Here is a 23,952-nt window from a genome sequence, read left to right on the forward strand (position 1 = left end):
GCGATTATTGCTATTTTGCACAGTGCTAATTTGGGTAATTTTAAAAACATGGAAAATTAGACTTTAAGTTATTGTCTTAATAACAATAAAAAGAGTAAAATAAGTTAATAAGTAAGAAATAATATATAAGTAAATAAAACACAAGAATTCTCAATTTAAAAAAATTGTAAATTTGAGGTTATGTGTTATACAATTGTAGTTTCTGAACAGCCTGTATGAGACCACATACCATAAATACGTTTTGGTTGTGTCACTATCTGAACACTAAACTATGATGAAATAAAGTATATATAAAAAAAATGTTGTTGTGGGATAAGGTTGGTTTGGAAAATACAAGGTTTATTGGGTGCGAAGGTTGTGTGCAGAGACCCTCATTGTTCAAAACACATTCATGACATTTAGCAGAACAAATCACTGAATAATCGAGGTCTGCACAATAATGAATAAGTAGCGTGGCCAGTTTATCAATTCAAGAAAACTGACAGAAAATCTGTTGAACTTGTTGGCAGCTACTTAATCATACAGTGCACAAGACAATATATACAGTAGATGATATTATATACAATACTAGCTGCATGTGGTCGTAGGGACAAAAAGACAACCCGAAGACTCCCTAGCAGTTCTACTATATTGGTGAACTTGCAGAAGCATCAGCTACGTGGGCCAGAAAAAGTCCGATCTTGTCTGAGATGGATGTGTAGTCGAGTGCAGCTGTAGCACAAATCGAGCGTCACGCGCTGGAATCTGTCTGAGGCAAACGTATGGAAGCTTGTTGTGTGAACATCCAATGTGTACGTACCACAAAGCTGAGTTTGTTGGCTTGGGTTGAATGAGAAGTGAGGTGAAGGCAAACAAGCACCAAAAAAAATGTAAACGTACGTGCATGTGCCATCTCACCAAGTGCAAGTCACACTTGTATAAGCGTCTAGATATTCTGTAGAATTTACAGCACATGAAGTCCCATGGCTATGGTTGAGCGTGAGCAGAGTGGACTGCTCCTTATACACACACATAGGACTTTCATTTATGTATGTCTAATATATTTAAATAGTGTATGTTATTAAATTGATTTATAAAGACAGCTAAAACACCCAAAGTAGGCAGTGAGCAATACTCTAACAAATGAATTAAATAAAAATTAGCCTTCTTCATGTTTAGTTTTCATGGCATAAATATTGAAAAATATTAAGCTTTAAAAGCATTGAAATGGTTTGCGATTTTCATTATGTATTTAATTTTCAAGCAGCAGTGGTGCTCCACCTCTACATTTTCTATGTGTATGAAATGCTGTTTCTGTTCTCTTATTTTCCACCACTGCCAATTCGAATGTAGGATCACAGAGTGCCAGGCTGTATCTGGCAGCATTGTGTTTAAAGGCACAAACTGACTGAAGAAAAGACTACAGTTTGTTACTGGGCACTTCTGAACATTCACTGACTCCTCCAAACTGAGAACTTCAAATGGTCAATCACTTTAACCAGCATGTCTTTGGATGGACAAGAAAAACCGCATGTGAATATAGGAAGGCTTATCTAACTTTATTATTCACTTCAGTTTTTCGATGGCACACACTTTGCACTGACAAACCTAATGACCTGTGCACATCCACAAACACAGTTACAATAAAACACAAAACAGCATTCCTTAAATACACAAAATGGAGGTTGCAGAGCACACTTGTGAATACCTGCACGCCGAGTCAAACTGACATAACTGTCCACACACTCTTCTAAAGGGCCACAGTGAGGGGTGCTTAATTAATATGGAAGCAACAAGTACAGGACAGAAAGCAAACCTACAGTAGATGAGGTGCCAGTCTATCATATGCAATGCGTGCACATGCACCCATACTCTCATTGGGCCAACTATGGGCTGTAGGAGGAAACCCAGACAAGCCAGGGATTTAATGACCAGGGTTTACTTCATAGGTCAAAGCAGTGTGCGGAGTCGGTGATAGAGCTGCCTTTCAATGCTTTTAACTCTGTTTGTCTCAGTTCATTTTGTATATCAACTTCCATCCATCCATTATCCAACCGGGTTACGGGGGTCTGCTGGAGCCAATCCCTGCCAACACAGGGTGCAAGGCAGGAAACAGACCCCGGGCAGGGCGCCAGCCCACTGCAGTATATCAACTTTCACGGTAGATTTGTTTGGAATGATGGACAGATAATGAAAATCACAACAGGGATGTCCAGTTAACTTACAGTGTTTTTTTTTTTTCCTTATTATGTAGGAAACTTTGATTTATCACAATATTTTCAATAGTAATACTGATGAGCTGTAGGTGGTTATCCAGAAACATCTGCAAAGCAGTGGTTAGTGTTTCAAGCTGATCTGCGGAAATAGATAATTACAATTACTTTGACTTGTTTAAAAAATGGTCAAAGTATAATACAACATTAATTTGAACATATGGCACATTTTAGAACCCTGGGACAAAGACACTTCTCTGCCCTCTGCCCCCACATACTGCACCCCACAAACAATTCTGTAGTACGCTAGCACAATTAATGGTATGCCTTGCTGAACACAGGCTTATGAACATTTGACATGCAAGAGAGCCAAAGCTGAAGTGCTGCCATAAGGAATTTCAAAGCACATATTGAGTCAGGTTGTTGTTATATTGCTATAGAGGAAAAGACAAGGATACAGCAATGGAATACTACTTGAACTTTTTTTAAGAAGTTAGTGATTACTTAATAATAATAATAATAATAGTAATAATAATACATTGTATTTTATATAGTGCCTTTTCTGGTCCTTGCATTTGGATGGGGATTTTTAAATTATTCTTCAGTTTACACTGTACTAGATACTTGAAGTAAGTGATCTGGTAAATTTAACACAAATGGATATAAAAAGCAAAGGTGTACTCTAGATCAGTTTTTGTGACTATACTATAAATAATATTATACTCTAAAAGAAAACAAGTGAACAAGTAAATTTGTTGTTTACAAGATAAAGTGGTGGAGAAGTAGTCTGCACCTGATTGAAAATAGGATCCAAATGTGTATATAAATCACAAAATGAAAAGTAGAAGAATGTATCACAGCGTGCAGAACTCGGATTCTCTTTATGGCTGCGTATCTCTCTTTGTCACTACACTGGGTATCTGTGTCATTCAGGATTGACTTTAAAATTCTGCTTATGGTTTATAAAGCCTTAAATAATCTCGCTCCATCTTATATATCGGAATGTCTGACACCTTATATTCCAAATCGTAACCTTAGATCCTCAAATGAGTGTCTCCTTATAATTCTAAAAGCTAAACTTAAAAGAAGTGGTGAGGCGGCCTTCTGCTGTTATGCACCCAAAATCTGGAATAGCCTGCCGATAGGAATTTGCCAGGCTGATACGGTGGAGCACTTTAAAAAACTGCTGAAAACACATTACTTTAACATGGCCTTTTTATAACTTCATTTTAATCGTAATTTAACTTAATCCTGATACTCTGTATGTTCAATTGCCTCATAATAACTACTCATGGTGGCTCTAAAATCCGTACTGACCCCTACTCTCTCTTCTGTTTCTTTTTCCGGTTTCTTTGTGGTGGCGGCCTGCGCCACCACCACCTACTCAAAGCATCATGATGCACCAACATTGATGGACTGAAAGCCAGAAGTCTACGTGACCATCATCATCAGGTCCTTCCATGAAAACCCTAAATACAAAGAGGACTGTTTGATTTATGTTAGGTAGATTGCCCAGAGGGGACTGGGCGGTCTCTTTGTCTGGAACCCCTACAGATTTTATTTTTTTCTCCAGCCTTTGGAGTTTTTTTTTGTTTTTCTGTCCACCCTGGCCATCGGACCTTACTCTTATTCTATGTTAATTAATGTTGACTTATGTTTATTTTTTATTGTGTCTTCTATTTTTCTATTTATTTTGTAAAGCACTTTGAGCTACATTTGTTTTGTATGAATATGTGCTATATAAATAAATGTTGATTGATTGATTGATTTATGGAGCCTGCACATTTTATCTGTGATGGTGTTGAATTTCTAGGGATCTGTACCACACTTTCCTGCTAGTTGCCAAAGACACCCATGTCATGTTAGTTGGCAATTCTTTAAACAAAAATATGATTCATAAACTTTGATACAGTATTTGATGAGTTTATTCAGATAGCATATCTGGAGGCAAAATCTGCAAGCACTCAATGGCACATGACCTTGGATTTTACAATTCGAATGAAACTCTTGTTGCGTGCAGCAGGGATTCAGTTCACATTAGGAGCTATGATACGATCTCACATAAGAGTGGAGTCAGTGTTGTGCAGAACTGCCACATCTGTGCTTGTTGGCTGGAAGTGAGAGGCAACAAAATAATCAGCCTTCCAAACTGTATATTGACGTGTCACAGAGAGTGCTCACAATACACTACAATACTTGTAAGGAGAAAATATGATTGGATGTGCGTACAAGCAAAATGAAATTGCAATGACTTGAGCTAAACTGGGAAAGTTAATTGAAATCCCTAAGCATGGAAAGACGTCAGTAAAGTATATGGACAGATGCTATGATATCTGGATGGAGCTCAGCCTAGAAGTGGAAGCCATCTGTCAGAATCACATAAATTAAGCATACTGACCTTTGAAAAAGAATTCTGTTGAACTACCCACAAGAAGTGTGGCTGCAGAAGGTTTTTAGAATTTGCTTCGTTGAAACATCAATCAGTCACAAAACCCTAGAAAAGAGCATCCAGATGACCAAGTAAATGCTGAACAGAGACAGGATTTTCAGGGTAGATTACAGTTCAGCAGCAGTTACAAGATTTGTGTACCTGTGATAGTTTTGGGGAAATACACTAAACTTAAAAAAAAACTGTTTAAGGTAACAATCCATAAAATTTGGTCCACAAATGTCTACTCGGGCCCAAAAAAGAAAGCTGACTGCTAGGGAGCTCCCTGCAGCAAAGCCCCACTGGATAAGTGTAACACAAAAAAAGAATTTCAGAAAATGGGTTAATTCTATGTGATCGGGACAAGAGACACATACTGTCCTGTGTTCATTAGAGAGCGTACTGAGAGTCTGTTTAACTGATACATCTTTAATAAATTAGTGCTGAATATGCGATGATCTGCTGTTCATCCGGCCAGTAGATGTTGTGATTTTTAAAACTGTAGTTACTGATCAGATATCTTTCTGTTTAACGTGAGTTAGTCCTGTAAACTGAAATGTAGTTAGGTTAGTACTATTGAATAAAAACACAACTAAATAGGCACAGAAAATGTATATACTAATTAAAAAAAAAGTCTGTTGTTCTAATAGCTACTTATGCGGAGAAGCTACTTTGACTCTTTTGCGTTAGGTGAATGCTACGATACTATTAAGACCTTTTAGTTTTTTTGAATAATGATACATGGTTAATTACTTAAAAGTTTCCATAGGCCCCATGATTTATATAGCATGTACAATTTATGTAATACTATCTGAGTTACCCAGCTTTACTCAGAAAAGTCCGTAAAAGAATGGGCCTTAGTTATAGTGGTGCCGGTTAATCGGGGCTAATATGTCACTGGAGCTCCTTCCTCTTGAATGTGCTACATACAGTGACTTATGAGTAAAGCATTTGTGTTGCAGATCAGTTCCTGGTTTTCCCACAAACTGTCTTTGACTTTTATTGATGGTCATTGGATGCAAATGCAATTTTACAGGGTTGGATAAAGGATGGATGGACGGACGGACAGTTATTTTGAATTGTAACAGGTGGTTGGCAAAAGTAATGGAAGTTTTGGGGGTCGCTATAATTTCACCCTATAGCACATCCTGTAAAAATGGTAATGTCAATCAGATTTGAATATTAAATTTGATGTTAAATCTTGTAACATCATAAAGGTTTGGAGGGTTTAGAGCAAAAGCAGTATACACTGAATCACGGTTTACTTTAAGTTATTACACAGAGCATTGATGCTTACATGCTGTTCATTTCCGACCCATGGAAAGTATTGAATGTTTTAAGAATTGTACGGAAAAAAGAAATAATATGGTGCACTATGAACAGTATCCCTGGTGGATCCCTTTACTGAGCTGTATACCTGCTTAAACTTGCCATGGCATGCTGTCGCTCCCTGCTTTTGTTGTTCCCAGGGCTTGAAGTGGGACGATACTCTGTACCGGCACTTCGGTTCTGCTTTGTGAATTGGAGCGTATCAATCAATCAATCAACATTTATTTATATAGCACATATTCATACAAGAAAATGTAGCTCAAAGTGCTTTACAAAATGAAGAATAGAAAAATAGAAGACACAATAAAAAATAAACATAAGTCAACATTAATTAACAAAGAATAAGAGTAAGGTTCGATGGCCAGGGTGGACAGAAAAAAACAAAAAAAAACTCCAAAGGCTGGAGAAAAAAATAAAATCTGTAGGGGTTCCAGACCACGAGACCGCCCAGTCCCCTCTGGGCAATCTACCTAACATAAGTCAAACAGTCCTCTTTGTATTTAGGGTTTTCATGGAAGGACCTGATGATGATGGTCACGTAGACTTCTGGCTTTCAGTCCATCAATGTTGGTGCATCCTGATGCTTTGAGTAGGTGGTGGTGGCGCAGGCCGGTAGCGGCACATCATGGTCTGACCGCCAAGGGAAAACCATTAGTTCTCTGCACTGTGGCATGTATTTCACCACTGACCCGTTGTTCCACAAACCACAATTTATGTTTGTTTGTATTTTATACCGCATTGCTACAAGAAGTAAGAAGAAAGAAACAGGGGGTACTGCATGTACCCAAGTATGCAACCATGTCTTTGAGCTTTGCTGAACTTTCTTCCTTCCACTTTGCTTCTGTTAGGTACTTTCATTCGCATAATGCAACTTATGCTTTGTTAAGCCTGGTCAGCGGTGCGCTTGTGTACGTGACTTTCATTTGCATGAACTGCAAGCCCCATTTCTCTGTGCTGGTAAAGAAAAAGGACATGGTGCCCAAGAATATTACATTTGCTACATCATTAATTACTGACGAATATCGATAATTAAAAATAAATCTGGGGTGATTAATTTTCTATAAGGTTTCCACGTTTTCAATAAAATTGATCAAAGTGTTTTTGATATTTTGAGGTATTTAGTTTTTCTCTTGTGGGGTGGGAGAGGTTTACCCCTAAATACTGATATAGCAAAATATCCTTTCTTGGTGGATACCTACAACCGTAGATGTATCCCCCTGCCAAATTTCAGCTTTTTAGTTAAACAGGATACTCGGTCGGCCCTTTTGATTCACAGGTTTATGATTCATGTATTCGCCTATTTACGGGTTTGTTATCAATAATTAAATGGAAATTTTTTTGCAAGTTTTGAGACCTATTGCAGAAAAACTACAGAAGATTCTGGATCAGCAACGCCTAAATGGACTGCAAATCCCAGCATCCCCAGGAGTACTGTGTCATTGCGCCACTTTGGCGGTTGCTGCAAGGGCTGCTGGGTGAAACAAGATGAGGGTGCTAGCTTTAAAAGTGAGCCATAAGACGCCAGCAGGATTGCACTTGGTGATGTCTTTTTGTTTCAATACTTTACTGCACAATTGGATTACCCAGTTAATCGAATTACAGTCTTCTCCAGGTTTATGTATTTGTCCTATGGCTGCTTATTCATGTGATTTCATCTGGCTTGGAGATTGTCTTGGTGTGGAGAGTGCTCTCGGCTTCTACAAATCTTCACTTAAATTGGCATCACAATTGGACAAACCTTTACATAACTTTCAGCAGGCTGTTCATAGGGGATTTCAGAACTCGACCACCATCAGCTGCATCAGGGAAACTAGACTGGGCTGTCAATGTTTATCGGTTTGTGGATTTCTTTTGTACCTGTAGTATTGATCATTTTAGTTGTTTACTACCACAAAAATACACATTTATTATAATGTGTTACATTTTGTAAAAAGCTACAGTCCACAAAACCACACATTATTGTCTTGGTTGGCAGCCTCACACATGTGATTTGCTTGTGCAGAGGTCATTCAGTCTCACATTTCTTGCATTTTGTTGCATCTTACAGTACAATAATCATGGGCCCAGAACATATTTGGGGATTTTCATATTTGCAGGGGTCCTGTACCCCTAACCCCTGTGAATTGCAAGAGATAACTATATATTTGTGTCTTACATCTGATTGCAGTTTTCTAAAATTAATAATGAGACAGCCTCTGCCATCAGATGGTTTTGTTAGTTAGAAAAACCAACTAAGAGATCAGAGTTCTACTTCATGTTAAAAAGATAATGTGAAGTGCCAGTATTGTAGTAGTAGAGGCATCAGGATTGTTGCTTTGTGTTTATCCTCTGATCTTTCCCAGACGCTAATGATAGGCCCCTTCATCTTCTCAGCCCCTCTGCCTTAGCAATGGTTTTCTGCAGGGCTGTATGCCGAGTCCTCTTCTATTCACCTCCTACCCCTATGACCGCACCCCTGCACACTCCAGCAATGGCATCATCAAATTTACGGATGACACCACTGTAGAGGTGGTTCATTTCTGGGGGAATGAGTCCACATAGATACAACAATCTGTTTCTTAACACGACCAAACCCAAGGAGCTGATCATTGACTTTAGGAGGAAGAAAATGAAAATTCAGCCCCTTTTCGTTGGCGGGGTCTATGCAGAGAGGGCCTAGTACTTCTGATTCCTGGGTGTGCACATAAAAGAAGACTTGACATGGAGCACTAACACCATAAAGCTGGTGAAGAAGGCACAGCCGAGACTTCACTACCTAAAGAACTTCACTCAAAAACTACTTCTGTCCTTCTGTCGTTGCTCTGTAGAGAGCATGTTGACTTGCTGCATCTGTGTACGGTTTGGCAGCTGCACAGTATTAGAGAGGAACGCACTCCAGGGGTCGTGAGTAAGAGCCAGAAGATTAGGCCCTCTCCAATCTCTGGAAGATCTTTATAGTTCCTGTTGCCTTAAAAAGTCCAGGAGCAAACTTAAAGATCCATTCCATCCTGGTCACTTTCTGTTTGAGCTGCTGCCCTTAGGCAGACGTTTGAGGACAATAAAAACACGAACAAACATATTAAAAAAGTTTTTATTCAAAGGTAACTTTGAACTAAACTACTCTAAATGCTAAACATATTGTGAAACCTTAAATTATGTAGTGAATGAATGCCAGCAGAGAATGTGAAAAATGTATGTGTGGCATGTTGGTATATTCTTATAGATTTTATAATCCGTTTTTGCTTTGCACTGACAGGTTGGTATCCAATTTTGTTGTGCATGTGCAAAGATAATAAACACTAAAGATGATGATCGTCAGCTAGACCACTAATGAAACGTTCAATTATATAATAATAATAATAATAATAGATTTTATTTATATCGCGCTTTATATTTAACAATCTCAAAGTGCTACAAAATAAGAATAAAATTAACAAACAAAAAAATCTATAGAAATAATTTAACAAAAAGCCTTTCTAAAAAGATAAGTTTTTAGGTTTCGTTTGAAGGCATCGATCGACTGTGGGGCTCTCAAGTAGTCGGGAGGGAATTCCACAGCCTCGGCGCCACCGAAGAAAAGGCTCTATCACCCATACTGCTAAGTTTAGTTCTGGGAAACTTGAAGAGTGTTGGTATGCACAGAGCGAAGGGTGCGTGAGGAAGTATGAGGGATAAGGAGTTCCTATAAAATACAGGGGAGCAGATCCATAAATGCACTGATGGGTAAGGAGGGAAACATTGTACTCTATTCTAAGTGGTACAGGGAGCCAGTGAAGGGTTTTCAACATAGGAGTGATGTGGCTATGCTTTCGCACCCTCATCAGGATCCTGGCAGCGCTGTTCTGAATGTACTGAAGTCTCTGGATACTCTTGCCAGGAATCCCAATGAGGAGCGCATTACAGTAATCCAGCCTGGACGAGACAAAGGCATGGACAAGCCTCTCTGCATCTGCCAGGGTAATTGTTGGATGGAGTTTAGCAATGTTGGTGAAAAGATGACTTACAGAGATGTTTAATGTGGGTGTCAAAAGTTAGTTGAGAATCCATTTTAACACCCAAGTTTGTAACAAATGTAGAAAGAGGTATCTTTTTTCCAGAAAAAGTGATACTGGTGATGGTAGTGGAACGAAGCTGGTGTGGTGTGCCAACTAAAATGGCTTCTGTTTTAGATCTGCTTAGCTGAAGGAAGTTGAGCCTCATCCATGCCTCTATTTCCTCCAAACAAATAGTCAGTGTAGATGTTGGCAGAGGAGCAGTAGAGGAGGTGGGAGTAGTCCTAAGATAAAGCTGAGTGTCATCAGCATAACAATGAAAAGAAAAATCATGTCTGCTAATGACACTTCCAAGGGGGAGCATATAAATGATGAAAAGGATGGGGCCCAACACAGAGCCCTGTGGAACACCACAGGTAACATTATGGGTGTGAGATTTTGCGCTGCCAAGTGCGACATACTCAGTTCTACCGGTCAAATAAGATGTAAACCAATTTTGAACAGTTCCTGAAAGTCCAAGGGTGTATTGCAGACGGTGAAGAAGAATATCATGATCAATTGTATCAAAGCAGCTGTCAGGTCAAGGAGAATGAGTAAAGAAGGAGAACCAGTATCTGCTGACATCAGAAGGTCATTTGTGACCCTGACCAGGGCTGTTTCGGTGCTATGGCCAAGGCGAAAACCAGACTGAAACTTTTCAAGCAGATTATTCAGTTTGAGATGATCACGAAGTTGTACTGCAACTATTTTTTCCAGAACTTTAGAAAGAAATGGAAGATTAGAGATGGGTCTATAGTTAGACAGAACTTCCGGATCCAGGGTGGGTTTTTTTAGTAGAGGTCTGATGACAGCAGTTTTTAGTGCTGAAGGAATATGGCCAACCAAAAGGGATTGGTTTATAATCCTGGTGATAAGTAGAGAAATAGCAGAAATGTTGGCCTTCAGCAAGGCTGAGGGAAAAGGGTCCAGGGAACTGGTAGACGGTTTCATTTTCCTGATGACGTCCTCCACCTCTTCCCGTGTGGCAACAGAGAAGGAGCAAAGGGGCTGGACAATCTCAGGCAGCGGGTCGACAGTTGAGGATAACAGAAAATCCATGGTAGAGAGGTTTAAGCGCATGTTATAAACCTTTTGTCTGAAAAAATTGATATGCAGATTACACCTCTCATCAGTGGCCTCGGAATGAGCACATGAAGGAGGTTTAAGAAGATGATTTATAGTAGAAAAAAGTTTTTTTTATCCTGATTACCAAAGGTGTCTGCGATGATGCTATGTGAGGTGGTGAAGGTTTTTATACAGCTGCATAAACTACTGCATAGTGGAGCTGCAAACCACAGTATGGTCAAATAACGTAGAACCATCTTGGAAGAATAAAAGGCAAACCAGCTAAGACAGAGAAAAACTGTATAAATTAAAGGTCCATTAAAGATGAACACTCTCAATTTTCAGACAGGTTCTGGCAACCCAAGTTATTCTTTTCGGGCAGAGTTAAGTTTTATACATGACCAAAGTAAAAAAGAAAAATTGAATGAACTGCTTCAAAAGCAAAGTTGACTGGTTACCTGCAAATTTCAATTGTATCTGAGCAGAGGTGTTCAGAGCTAGATGACCTTCTTCTACCCCAGGTATAAAACATTGTCTATCCAAAACAATATACAGTGGCATGCAAAAGTTTGGTTTTTAATAAATGTGCAAAAACCTCAAGTAAACTTTTTTCACGTTGTCATTATGGGGTGTTGTGTGAAGAATTCTGAGGAAAAAAATTAATTTAATCCATTTTGGAATAAGGCTGTAACATAACAAAATGTGGAAAAAGTGATGCGCTGGGAATACTTTCAGGATGCACTGTAATTTAACAAAACTTGTAGGAATAAACTGATTTTGGCAACTAAGAGTGCTTATTGACCACCTCTAATATCCGGCTATTAAAACAATAGTTACACACCATCTGCCCACATGCACGTGGGAGGACATGCATACTGTCCAGGCTAGCAATCAAACCTGAGCTTGTGGCACTGTGTTCTTATTATAATAGTAATTATTTTATTGATGTAGAACCTTTTTAAAGGTCAAAGTGCTTCATAAATAGTCAAAGGAAGACCAAATGACTGTGCTGCAAAGTAAACAGACCAGACAGAGTCACCTCATTTTAATCAGGACTGACAGCCATGTATATACATGTAATGTAATGCTGGCTCCGCTGACTTCACGCTGGCTTCATACTACACAGCTTCTTAAGCTGGCACTGCGGAGGTATTGTCAGCAGACAAGTAATATACGTGTAAAGTTAAACTGCTGAAGTTCCTACCTTCTTTGGCGTATAAAGATAACACTCATGTCCATTCTAAATACTGACTGAATCTGAAGCACAGGGTGACTATTTGATCTTGACAACTCCTCCATGACTCTAATTTTCAAACTCTTTAGCTGTATTTTCCAAAGTAACGTGTTATGTTTTTATTTAAGCCCCTTTTCATTAACGTTGCCTGCCATTTTCTGACCACAGGCCGTCTGTGAATGACAATTATGGCCAATGAAATCCACAGAATAAGTCATTGACAAGTGGTGAGGCTTTGGTATTCATTCTCAGTTGTAGAAGGGAAAGCTGAGTGACGTAAGAAACGACCGATGAAATCTAGAGGCCCGCAGCGAGAGTATGTGCATGAATCAGTGCTGTGTGGTTTGAAATAAGATTTCAGAAATACACTGGCACTGATTACATGTACATTATGCACAAAAAAAATGTATATTACAAAAAACTTTTGTTTTTATCTTCTCATTTTTGTTTAGTTCTAGTTTTCAGACATTTTGTTGTTTTTAGTTTTAATTAGGATTTTGAGGTGTGTTTTGGATCAGTATGCTTTTGCTGAAGCCATCCTCTTTCTGGATGTGTGTTTCCAGAATTTTGAATTAATATTTAATTAAATCCATGCTTCCCTCTACCAGTGAAATGTTCCCCATGCCATTGACTGCAGCACAAGCCCTAACCCTGATCAATTCCCCCAAATACCCCACGCCGCGTAACAGCCGGAGACGTGTTCTTCCATGGAATTCTGTGCCCTTTTTTCTCCAAGCATACTTTTGCAAATCGTGGCCAAAAGGTTCTGTTTCAACTTCATCAGTCCACATGACTTGTTTCCAAAATGCATTGCACTTGTTTATGTGTTCATTGGCAAACGTCTGACTTTGAATTTTGTGTTGCGGAAGCAGGAAATGTTTCCTGGTGATGACGCCTCCATGAAGGTCATATTTGTGTAGGAGAAAAGTGTACCACATCTCCAGAGTCTGCTAAATCTTCTTGAAGGTCTTTCTGTAGTCAAACAGAGGGTTTCCTTTGCCTTTCTAGCAATGCTAAGAGCAGTTCTCTCTGAAATTTTTCTTGGTCTCTTTGGAAATGGCTACCTGAAAACACTTTGTTATCTTTTTAGCCTTCTTCTGCTTTGTGGACATCAATTATTTTATTTTTCAGAGTGCTTGGCAACTGCTTGGAGGAGCTCATGGCAGATGATTGTTGGGACAAGGTTTGATGAGTCAGAGAATTTATACAGCTTTGCAGTTTTCATCACCTGAGGTTTCCTAATGATGACTGTGAACAAGCCATAGCCCTAACAAGCTCTAATTGGGGTCTGAGACCTTGGGAGAAGTTATCCGAGACCTCAGATCTATTGGGGTGCCCAATATTTTGCATGGTGCTCCTTTCCTTTTTTCAATCTACAATTGTATAAAACAAAACTAATATACTAATCTCTGTGGTGGGTTGGCACCCTGCCCCGGGATTGGCTCCAGCAGACCCCCGTGACCCTGCGGGTTGGAAAATGGATGGATGGATATACTAATCTTGCTTAAAATGCTTAAAAATACGCTTCATCTTTAACTTTATGCCTTTTGGAGGTCAGTTAATCTTCTACTCACTTAACTATTAACAATAACAGACATTTTATCCGGGGTGCCAAAACATTTGCATGCCACTGTATTAAAAAGTAGTGCATAAATTCTTAACAACTTAAGACAAAGGAAACCAAAAGACAAAATAAAATAATGGTGCCTTCCTAAACATACAGTATAGCCTCTCTATATTAGCTCGTCTGTATCTGCCCACTTCTCTGTTTCTGTGCGTCTGATCTCTCTTATGAGTTTGTCCTTTTCCTCGACCGGTGGACTGGTGGACTGGTGAAGTTAGTGTCCTCCCTTGGCATCACTCTGATTCTGGCTTGAGGTGGCTTTAAACCCACTCCTATGGTCGATGTCAGCTCGACCCTGAATGTACTCCTGGGGTGTTGCCCTTTTCTGACTACATATTCACCAGGTCATTGCCTACCCTGAGCCTCCAAGGGCACTTTACGCACTAAGTCTCCAAGATAAACACTTTTCTTTTAAAAATAGAGCATTGCCCTGTTTTTCCCCGTGAGACCCTGTACCCTCTCTGAAAATTGTCAACGGCCTCTCATTTAAGATGGCGCCTTGCCCCTACCTTTGCTTGCTAGCTTTTGTATTTCAGTGCTTGGTCTTATCACGTCTCTCTATCTCTAAGTAAAGGGTCAGTTATTATTAGTGCTTGAGCAGCTCTCTAGCGCCATGAAGAAAATACTGGATTTTTATTTCCCTCGGGGTTCAACTGTCTCTCTCTGTCTTGCACTTAAGCCATTGCCCATTGACCTTTCGGGTGAACTGTCTGCCAACATGAGGAGCTCCCATCTGTGTAAGACCTCTGTTTTATTCAAGTTTCCTACGGAACAAACCCTCTGCTACTTTGGTGGTGGTCTTGTCTCCAGCATTCTCTTATATGGCAAAACTGGGACACAATGGAAACTGGCAGATTACAGATCAGAGTAACAACATCAGGGCTCCTGTGATGATGATGATAACCTAAGGGTGCAGAAATGACTGCACGGTAAAACTGTCACAATAGAAGCTCCAAGTATAATTTGAAAATCTTATTAAATAACCTCTGGTTTTTAATACACTTTTGAAGAACACTGCAGTACAACAATTGTATTTGGCTACATGTTGCATGGTGGACCACCCTGTATAATTAAACATTTCACTGTATTCTGCATCTGTGGCAGTTCTACAACTTACAGAATATTATTCTGGTTTCATTTCAGATATTTGTCAAATGTGCTGATGTTGCCTCCTATTGATAGACAATAAGAAATGAGGTGTTAATATAACAAGGAGGGCTGCAGAACGAATACATACAAGGAGTGCCCACTGTACACCACTGACCGGTGACAATATCCTGCTATGTAACTTTTTTTCCCCTCTTGAAACACGTTGCTTAAAAAAATGATTAAAATGTCTCAAAAAGACATGTGCTGTATGTGAAATTGTACACTACAGTATTTGTGAAGATAAAATCCATCCATCCATTTTCTAACCCGCTGAATCCGAATACAGGGTCACGGGGGTCTGCTGGAGCCAATCCCAGCCAACACAGGGCACAAGGCAGGAAACAAACGCCGGGCAGGGTGCCAACCCACCGCAGGACACACACAAACACACCCACATACCCAGCACACACTAGGGCCAATTTAGAATCGCCAATCCACCTAACCTGCAAGTCTTTGGACTGTGGGAGGAAACCCACGCAGACACGGGGAGGACATGCAAAGTCCACGCAGGGAGGACCCGGGAAGCGAACCCGCGTCTCCTAACTACGAGGCGAAGATAAAATGTTAATGATAAAAAGGAAAGATGTTGAAGGGGGCTGTGTATTAACTACTTTACATGAAAATAACCAATTGAACCCGTCATACACCACCGATACTGAATACGGAGTGAGGGTAAGAACTTACATTTGGTTTCCCTACGTTGGTCCGACATTGTTTCAAATGGCTCCGGATGAAGTTCACTAAGGAGTGTTTTATTTTAAAGGAAAAGAGAATGGAAATTCCTACAATGCTGGTCGTTAGTCCTTATCCTGCTGTTCGTTCTTATTGAAGTACAACACCTGAGCTGGTTTGTGGTGCGGTGGGTCCAGCAGTGCACTGCGTCCTCGTGTGCTCCTAACCTCAGCCTCATCAAATCTCAAACCCTCCAGAGAAAGCAAGCAGCACTTTGCATCATTTCATTGATTATTTACTTACTGGTTCATTGTACTTCATTATCTTTTGATTTTTAGGTTATAAAGTCCTAATAAGTGGAAAATTGGTGACACTCAGTTCACGTTAACAATACTTTGATGTATTTCTCTTTCTCTCTCTCTTGATATTGCCCAGCTATTTGCTATTCTGGCTCACATTACAGTTGCATATACTGTAGGACTGGGCAATATGGTCTTAAATTGATATTGCAGCTATTTTAACTCCAAGTGTGATATGCAGTATCACAATAGGCACAAACTTGCTATGTGTTCTCACAATAAAAATATGACATATTAGCAAAGGAAATCGTTTTCCCCAAAATTAATTAATTTCACTCATAGCAATGCCTCACAGAAACAGTTCAAATAACATGTTCTTTCCAACCATTTTTGTTTTAGATCTCCTTTACCTATAAATTGGATGACAAATTGGACTGGACTGCCAATGCTGATGCTCCATGTAAGAAAGGTCAGAGCAGACTATACTTTCTGAGAAGGTTGGCATCCTTCAAATATCTGCAGTAAGATGCTGCAGATGTTCTACCAGACGGTTGTGGCAAGTGCCCTCTTCTACGCGGTGGTGTGCTGGGGTGGCAGCATAAAGATGAAAGATGCATCACGCCAGGACAAACTTGTTAAGAAGGCAGGCTCTATTGTAGGAGTAAAGTTGGACAGTTTAACATCTGTGGCAGAGCGACGGGCACTAAGCAAACTCCTGTCAATTATGAAGAATCCACTACATCTACTGAACAGTGTCATCTCCAGGCAGAGGAGTAGCTTCAGTGACAGACTTTTGTCACTGTCCTGTTCCACTGACAGACTGAGGAGATCGTTCCTCCCCCACACTATTCGACTCTTCAATTCCACCCGGGGGAGTAAATGCTAACATTAATTTTATTTTTATTTTTTTCATTTTTAAATTCTATTTAATGTAATATTGTTTTTTTGTATCAGTATACTGCTGCTGGATTATGTGAATTTCCCCTTGGGATTAATAAAGTATCTATCTATCTATCTATCTATCTATCTATCTATCTATCTATCTATCTATCTATCTATCTACTATATAGTGCCTTTATTATCTATCTATCTATCTATCTATCTATCTATCTATCTATCTATCTATCTATCTATCTATCTAAATTGAGTCTCCATTGTACATACTGCATCACTAGACTATAAAGAAATGACTATGGTGTACAATTTTCATAAGTTTATGCACACATTTATTTTGTGTAGCCCATCAGCTACAATACATTTTTTTTTCCCCTTGAGACGCTAAACACTGGCACTCTGGAGCTCACCTACACCCATGGCTGTAGCATGAAAAACATTTCAGTCTATACAGATTTTATTGCATTGCTTCATTTTAAGTTACTCAATAAATTTGCCTTCCAAAACTATAAATCCATTTCATAAGAAAATACATACTGGTAACCTGACTTGAAAAACTCACTACAAACCTAAAAACACACTGAAATTGTGTTCAACAATCATCCTTCCATTTTATGAAACATCTTTCAAGCATCATGTGGTGAACACTTTTTGGCTTCTTGTCAAGCTAATATTAATGCATGGGGTGGAAGAAGTCATGCAAACCTCACACAAAATGCACTTCAGTTCGATGAGGGTTCAAGGCACCAGTAATGGCTAAATCAGAGTGCCTCCCAAACATGGACAAGTTTGAACAAACAAAACGCCATACCTTCAGACTTCATGAACAAACTGAATTATCTGACGGGGCCAAGACTTCAGATTTCAGACTGATGAACTACTTTGATGCCTGTTCCTAAAGTACTAGCTCTTAATTCCATTAGCATATACGAGAATGTCTAGCTGTGTACAAAAAGAATTTAGTAGCCTACATTCTTACAAGTATATGTACCAATTTGTATGTGATATGGCAAGAAACAAATAAACCCAATTTTGATTATGTTTGTGTACATTAAAACTTGTTACTCAAAAAGTCTGCATTAAGAAACTAGGTGTTCATCACTCTTTTTTTTTAGCTTTTTATGTGACACGTAAACTTGAAATACAATTCTCATAAAACATTTGAGGGTCACAGTAAGCACAATATGGGGGGCTCCCTGCTTGAAGTGAATAATTAAAACTAGGTAATGAGGATTCCCAGCCACAGTGGCTTTTTGCAGAACATTTCAAGTCAAAAGGATTTCCACTAACGTTGGCATATTTTCATACGTGCACATTCTGTGTATGCGAGCACACAAACAACATTTGCTCAAAACAGAAGCCTGGAGTGACATTGGCCATTTATATTTATAGCACTTACTGATTTCAAGTATTATAAACCCTGCAATAAACACCTTTTTATTATTATTTTTAATCAGAAGCGGTTTAACTTGGGTGGATACGTGTTTTAGGTAGTGATTAGTGATGAGCGAGCACCAAAGGTCCGAACACATCTCGATGTTCGCACCCGAGTATAATGTAAGTCAATGGGAGACAACCAGGCACCCCCTGCTCTGAAGAGGGAAGGCTGCCTGGTCCATTGGAAAAGGTGAGAAAGTGACAGAAACACCACCCAAATGGACCGGGAACCGCATGGGGCCGATGTCTGGATGCATCTTGGACTCCCAAGTCGCTGCTGGGAACCAGTTTGTCCGAGTTGTACGCCACTTTTACAGACTGACAAAAACACGCCCAAAACACCCCCAAAAAATCAATTCTACAGGAAAAATGACCCTCTAAAACATTATATGCCAGTGCCTGCAGGTGAGCTGACGCTCTAAAACATTGTCGGGCAACCGGTGTGCCGTGGAATTTTCTAGGGGCGCCGCGAAAAGTTTTGTAAAATATTTAAAATTGCTAGTGTTTTTGAACTTTTGGTTGATTAAAACGATAATGTTTTAAAAAAAATTATGTCGGAAAAACAAATAACGGAACACTTAGGCTACGGAAATGAAGTCTAAGAAACGCGAGAGACTTCAAATGATCGACAAGGAAATGCGCGTCTGTCTTTTGAAAATTGATCCTCGCATCAATCTCATACAGTATGTCCTGAAAAACAACCTCAACGTTCACATTAATTAAATTTAAGATTTATCCTTTGATTCCTTTATTAATAAAATGTCTTTCAAACTTGTAAAATTAACTTTTTATTACCGATTGTCCATAGATTGTGTCGTCACGACATTATTTATGGGCAGTCTCTCAGGTGCGCCGCGAAAGAAAATTTTTGGACTTAATGCGCCGCAACTCTAAAAAGGTTGTCTTTCACTGCTCTAAAACATGATATGGGAGTTCCTGCAGGTCAGCGACGCTCTAAAACATTATATGCGAATGCATGCTGTTTAGCACCCGATGACGTGTTTCGGCCAGCCAATCACTGTAATGCCAGCACCTGACGTGGCTACTGGCATTACAGTAAGGACAGTACTTACCTGCCCTTTGATTGGCTGTCTCCAACCCGCGAAATGTGCGGGGCGGAGGCTCGAGCATGGCGCACGAGCACATGTGGTGCTCGCTCTAGTAGCGCCATGCTCAGAGCAAGCATAGCGCTGCTCCGGCCGAACATGCTCGCTCATCACTATTAGTGATCCTTTATCAATGAAATGTTTTGTTAAATGTGATCTATCCATTAATTTCTTAATGTCTAGATTTGTAGACTAACATTTTAGAGCAGGTACTGGCATCACCCGGGCTTTTCCACAAGCATGCATGATTCATCCAAATAAAAGAGTGAAGTGGGACGTTAGCTGAAAATGGCCAACGAATGTGAAGACTAAGTAAGTTGTGATGTGCATTTTATGGTTATAACGACTAAAGATCAAAGATATGTATGGGTTTTAAGAAGAAGTGAGAACAGAGAAAGAAATTAAAACTGAAGCAGAAGCAACAGGGTGGCCTTGTTATAAGTGAAAATATGTAATTGATAATCAACAAAACAGAGTCTGACCTACAAAGACACTTAAAACACTGACAGCACTAAAAACACACACTAACTAACTGTAGTGTCTACACCAGCATTACTTAATCCAAGTCAAGAAATTAGCCCTGTATTATTGAATACCAGCTTGTTTGTATTGTCACCGTATGTATTCATGCTTATTTATTTATATAATCTCAGTGTAGAGATTACAAGTCACCTAACATACCAGTCTTTTGGATGTAGGATAAAAAAATCACAAATATATGGTGAAAAGTGTAACGTTCACACAGGCAGCATCTGGGTGTGAATTTAAACCCAGGTGTCTGATGACCACTGTGCCCACATGCCAGACTGGCATATCATTCCAGACTCACAGTGAGCTGCACCCCTAGATGTGATGCCAGTCCATCACAGAACATCTCTACATATACAGTATATCCATTCCCACAGTCAAACTTCAGAATTGGCCCCTTTTGGACATTTTTGTCATAATTATGTTTTCTTATTTTCCAGCTTGACTGTTGAAACAAGTGCCTGAGGGAGTGCGGCATCCCAATTATCATTTATTGCTCCGATGTTGTCACTAAAAGAGAAAGCAATGTGGTGCTTGAGCATTGTCTTGTGACCCATACAGAGCTCCGGCTGTGTACTTTGAATTGTTCTGCCATTTAGAAATTGGGTTTTGGTTTTCAGTCCTTTGAGTGTGACAAATTGCTTTTGATTTTATGGTTTCTGTATTTTGGGTTTAAGAGTTTAGGTTTCTGAAAAAGCGTTTGGAATAAATTTAGTTTTAACACTTTAGTGTTATAAATTTGAGAATTCTTTTCTAGATTCAGTTTTGCATTTGGCCTTTAAGTATTTACTTTTATATTTATTATTGCTTTCTTTCTCTTAAACTTTTTATCAGGTACTGTGATATTTTGGGTACTGCGGTGGACCAGCTTGCATCTCTTGTTTCAGATGCTATTTTAATGGTGGACGGTTTTCATCAGACTGAGTTGAAAAAGCAGAAGGGGGACTGAAGAATTGTGTGACTGTTTAATGGTGAAAAAGGGAGCAAAGTACAATATAAAACTAAATTGTGTACTGACATGAGGATTGAATTTGTCCATGTCAATGCCCAGGAAAAGCGTTGCATCATCCTAGCTGACTCAGCCAAAGAAATGCTTTACTATGTGCCAATATCTTAATGATGAATAGTTCTGAATGCTGGTCCAATGTCTATTAGACAGGCTGCATTCATGGACAGTACAAACTGGACCTGCTGTACTCAGATATTAATGACTTTAAAAATACAACCGTGGCACAATGCAAGCAGGTCTCACCTCATTGTACAGCCACCTACAAGCCTGTTATTGACAGCAGCGGCTCTCTGTCATTCAAGCTAGACATTTTATGTATGTTATGTCTATTGTTAATCATCTTTTTTTTTTTGATTTTTAAAGTCCTGATTGTGTTGAAGCCAAGCAATTATGGATGATTTCCCATTTGAAGTCTCAATCATGTCCAATCCTGTGGTATTGTTTCGTAAACTCTACAAAAACGTTGATTTTCCACAATATTCCACTAGAGAATTTTGAGGGTAGGAGGAGGTGGGGATTAGGAGGAAACCTGATAATACTGGTACCAAAAATTCCAAAATGCTGGTACTGTCCCATTTTAAAATGGGAGTTTTTCTGTATTTTTCCAGTACTGGTATACTGCTAATTCCGAATGTACAACGTTGGCATCACCTCTGTGATACGTAAGGAGGGTTGTTTTGTTTCAGTGCTTTGCTCAAAGCGCCAGCGGTATGCCACATTTTCACTGATTGAACTCCATAACTGAAGTATGTTTTTGTAATGAACACTGCATGTCTTCCCTCCAGCACATACACAGGTATAAAGAATGATCAAAACTAATTGAAATGCGCACAAGGATTTCCTGGTAGCTTCACCCAAGCATACTTTATGTTGCCTAAACCAAGGTAAGACTGCCTGCCGTTCATGGGGCTACTTTTCTGTGTTCCATTATACCTGTGAATATGGACTGAGATGGACTGAGCCTGTACTCGAGTATACAGTAGTCTTGTAATTTCATATTGAACTTGTGTAAGGCCTTAATTAAAGTCCTTTTCCAGATTTTTTTTTATTAAATCACTGTATTTTGTCTTAATTAATGGAACAGTTTGACCCCAACGTGTTTGGAGCTTTGCCGAATTTGTATATTTCTTGTTCATTCTAAATTCATAGAAAGCAAGAGTTAAGACAAACAGAATACAAATTCAGGAACTTGGTTACAATGAAAAGCTGTTCCTATTGAACTCCATCATGGTTGGTGCTGATCAGTCAGGCTGTTACAATGCAGTGCTCGTACAATTAAAAGAAAAAGGACACTTTGCAGTGACAGGAGCGAAAACTCACATCTACTTCTCCAAAGTGCGAGGACAAGTGTGAGAACGAGAGCGAGAGTGCTCTGTCCAGGGTCCTGATGCAGGCAATGTGACTTGAACAAGCACATTCTCTTTAAAATCTTACACTATATACTTAAAAGAGCGACTACTTTAATTACAAACGTCTTGAGTGAAGTTATCACTGTGACTTACTTATTCATTATTGTTAAAAGTAACGCCATGGAATTGACTTGGGCCCCCTTTATTTACCTCAGGCCTCTGAACCATCTGTGTAAATAATTAGAGTAATCTCAATTTAGGGCAAATGATCTTTTTGGAAATATTTATTCGCGTACAGTTTTCGGAATTTAGCCCCACCAGCAAAGATTAGTCAAGAATGTATGCCTGCAGAACAACGGCCTGGAGCAAATAACAGTGTATGACTGGCAGATTATAATGGGGGCTACGGGGGTGGGTACGGGACAGAAACCCAGATCATTGGGACCGTTCCTGGTGTTGTGTAGTCACGTTGCCTTGTAGTCTTCGTTTCAAGTGTGTGTCTTTTTTCCCCTTTTAATACGCAAATGGGATACGGCGGTGGGCTTCAGTCTAAAAACGACGCAAAACAACGAACGCGAATATACTACTTGTCTGTCCGCTGCTTTGCCCAGAGGCTGAAAAACCAGTAAAGAAAGGCGATATAAATCCGAAGCCAGAAAAACGCGAGGACAAAACGCTCACCTGTCACTGATGTAGGGGTATCGAGCTCGCCTAGACGCGGTGTTCCAAAAAGGCAGTGGAGGCCGTGGATGCGAAACACAGTTTCAGCCTTTATTCCTCCGTGCCGACAGAGACCGTAGGGCTTACAGCGAAACCTTCGGTGCCAGCTGACATCAAGAACATCTGCATTCTGTTTTTCCATTTCAAACACTTTTGTTAGAAGTGTCACCAATGTCGCCGATACACACAGCAATAAAAATGATATATAACAGGTCGAAAAGCGTATCTCGTCGTTCAAAACATTCCTTTTACCGTGTCGGCGGGACCAAACTTGTTCCCCTCCGTTTAGCCATCCATCGCCTTTTCCGATCTAGTTGTTTCTATCCCAGCTGCCGCTGCGGCTGCTGAGATTGCGGTGTGCTGCTCTTGACGATGAGGAATACTTCCTGTCCTCGAGTCCGGAGTGCGTGTCGAAATAAGAGTCACCGGACCGCAAACGAGAAACTCGTCTGGGCATTTTACCAACATTTGCAACATCATTGCTGTCATTGGTATTTGAGTTATTACTGTTAAAAGAAAAAAGATGGCAAACACGCACACACAAGTTGTAAACGAATACATATACTATGTCTATAGTTGCCCATTTATTTCTGTGATTGATAAACTAAGTTTCGATTCTGTGTAATGCTTCAAATTAAATAAACACGTACAAAATTAAAATAGAAGTTTAGAAATAATCTGGGATGATGAGTGCACATGTTTGTAATTCAATTTATGTTACGTTTTAGGAAATGGCCAGTGGTGCTAGCTTACAAGGCCAGGAGGAGACGGCATTGGAACAGAAAGAACGTACGCAGCGAGAATTGAACTCGTGGCCCGCCCTGAGCTGCAAGACCGCGTGCTAGTTCGCCTCTCACCACGGGTCTAAATGAGAGGCGCTGCTGCATTAATCTCATCATGAATTATT

The 23,952-nt window shown here is 39.7% G+C and overlaps 1 protein-coding gene across 3 annotated transcripts in view; it reads right to left on the reverse strand.

The window, feature by feature from the left end:
* gpr19 (G protein-coupled receptor 19) overlaps positions 1-23,480 on the reverse strand; it is a 48,315-nt gene extending 24,835 nt beyond the window's left edge. Inside the window, exons 1-2 of one of the 3 annotated variants that reach the window (XR_005635948.1) lie at positions 23,007-23,480; positions 4,639-4,686 (exon numbers count right to left, since the gene is read on the reverse strand). Coding sequence is in view for 1 of the 3 variants with exons in the window: in XM_039772483.1 (XP_039628417.1) it covers positions 23,298-23,338 (41 nt within the window). In the remaining 2 variants the exon portion in view is untranslated. Of the gene's footprint in view, positions 1-4,638; positions 4,687-23,006 lie in introns of those variants that run through there. The other 2 variants (XM_039772483.1, XM_039772484.1) reach the window with 2 other exon arrangements.
* Between the last annotated feature and the right edge of the window lie 472 nt (positions 23,481-23,952).

The sequence above is a fragment of the Polypterus senegalus genome, chromosome 12 (assembly GCF_016835505.1).
Source record: "Polypterus senegalus isolate Bchr_013 chromosome 12, ASM1683550v1, whole genome shotgun sequence".
Taxonomy (NCBI): domain Eukaryota; kingdom Metazoa; phylum Chordata; class Cladistia; order Polypteriformes; family Polypteridae; genus Polypterus; species Polypterus senegalus.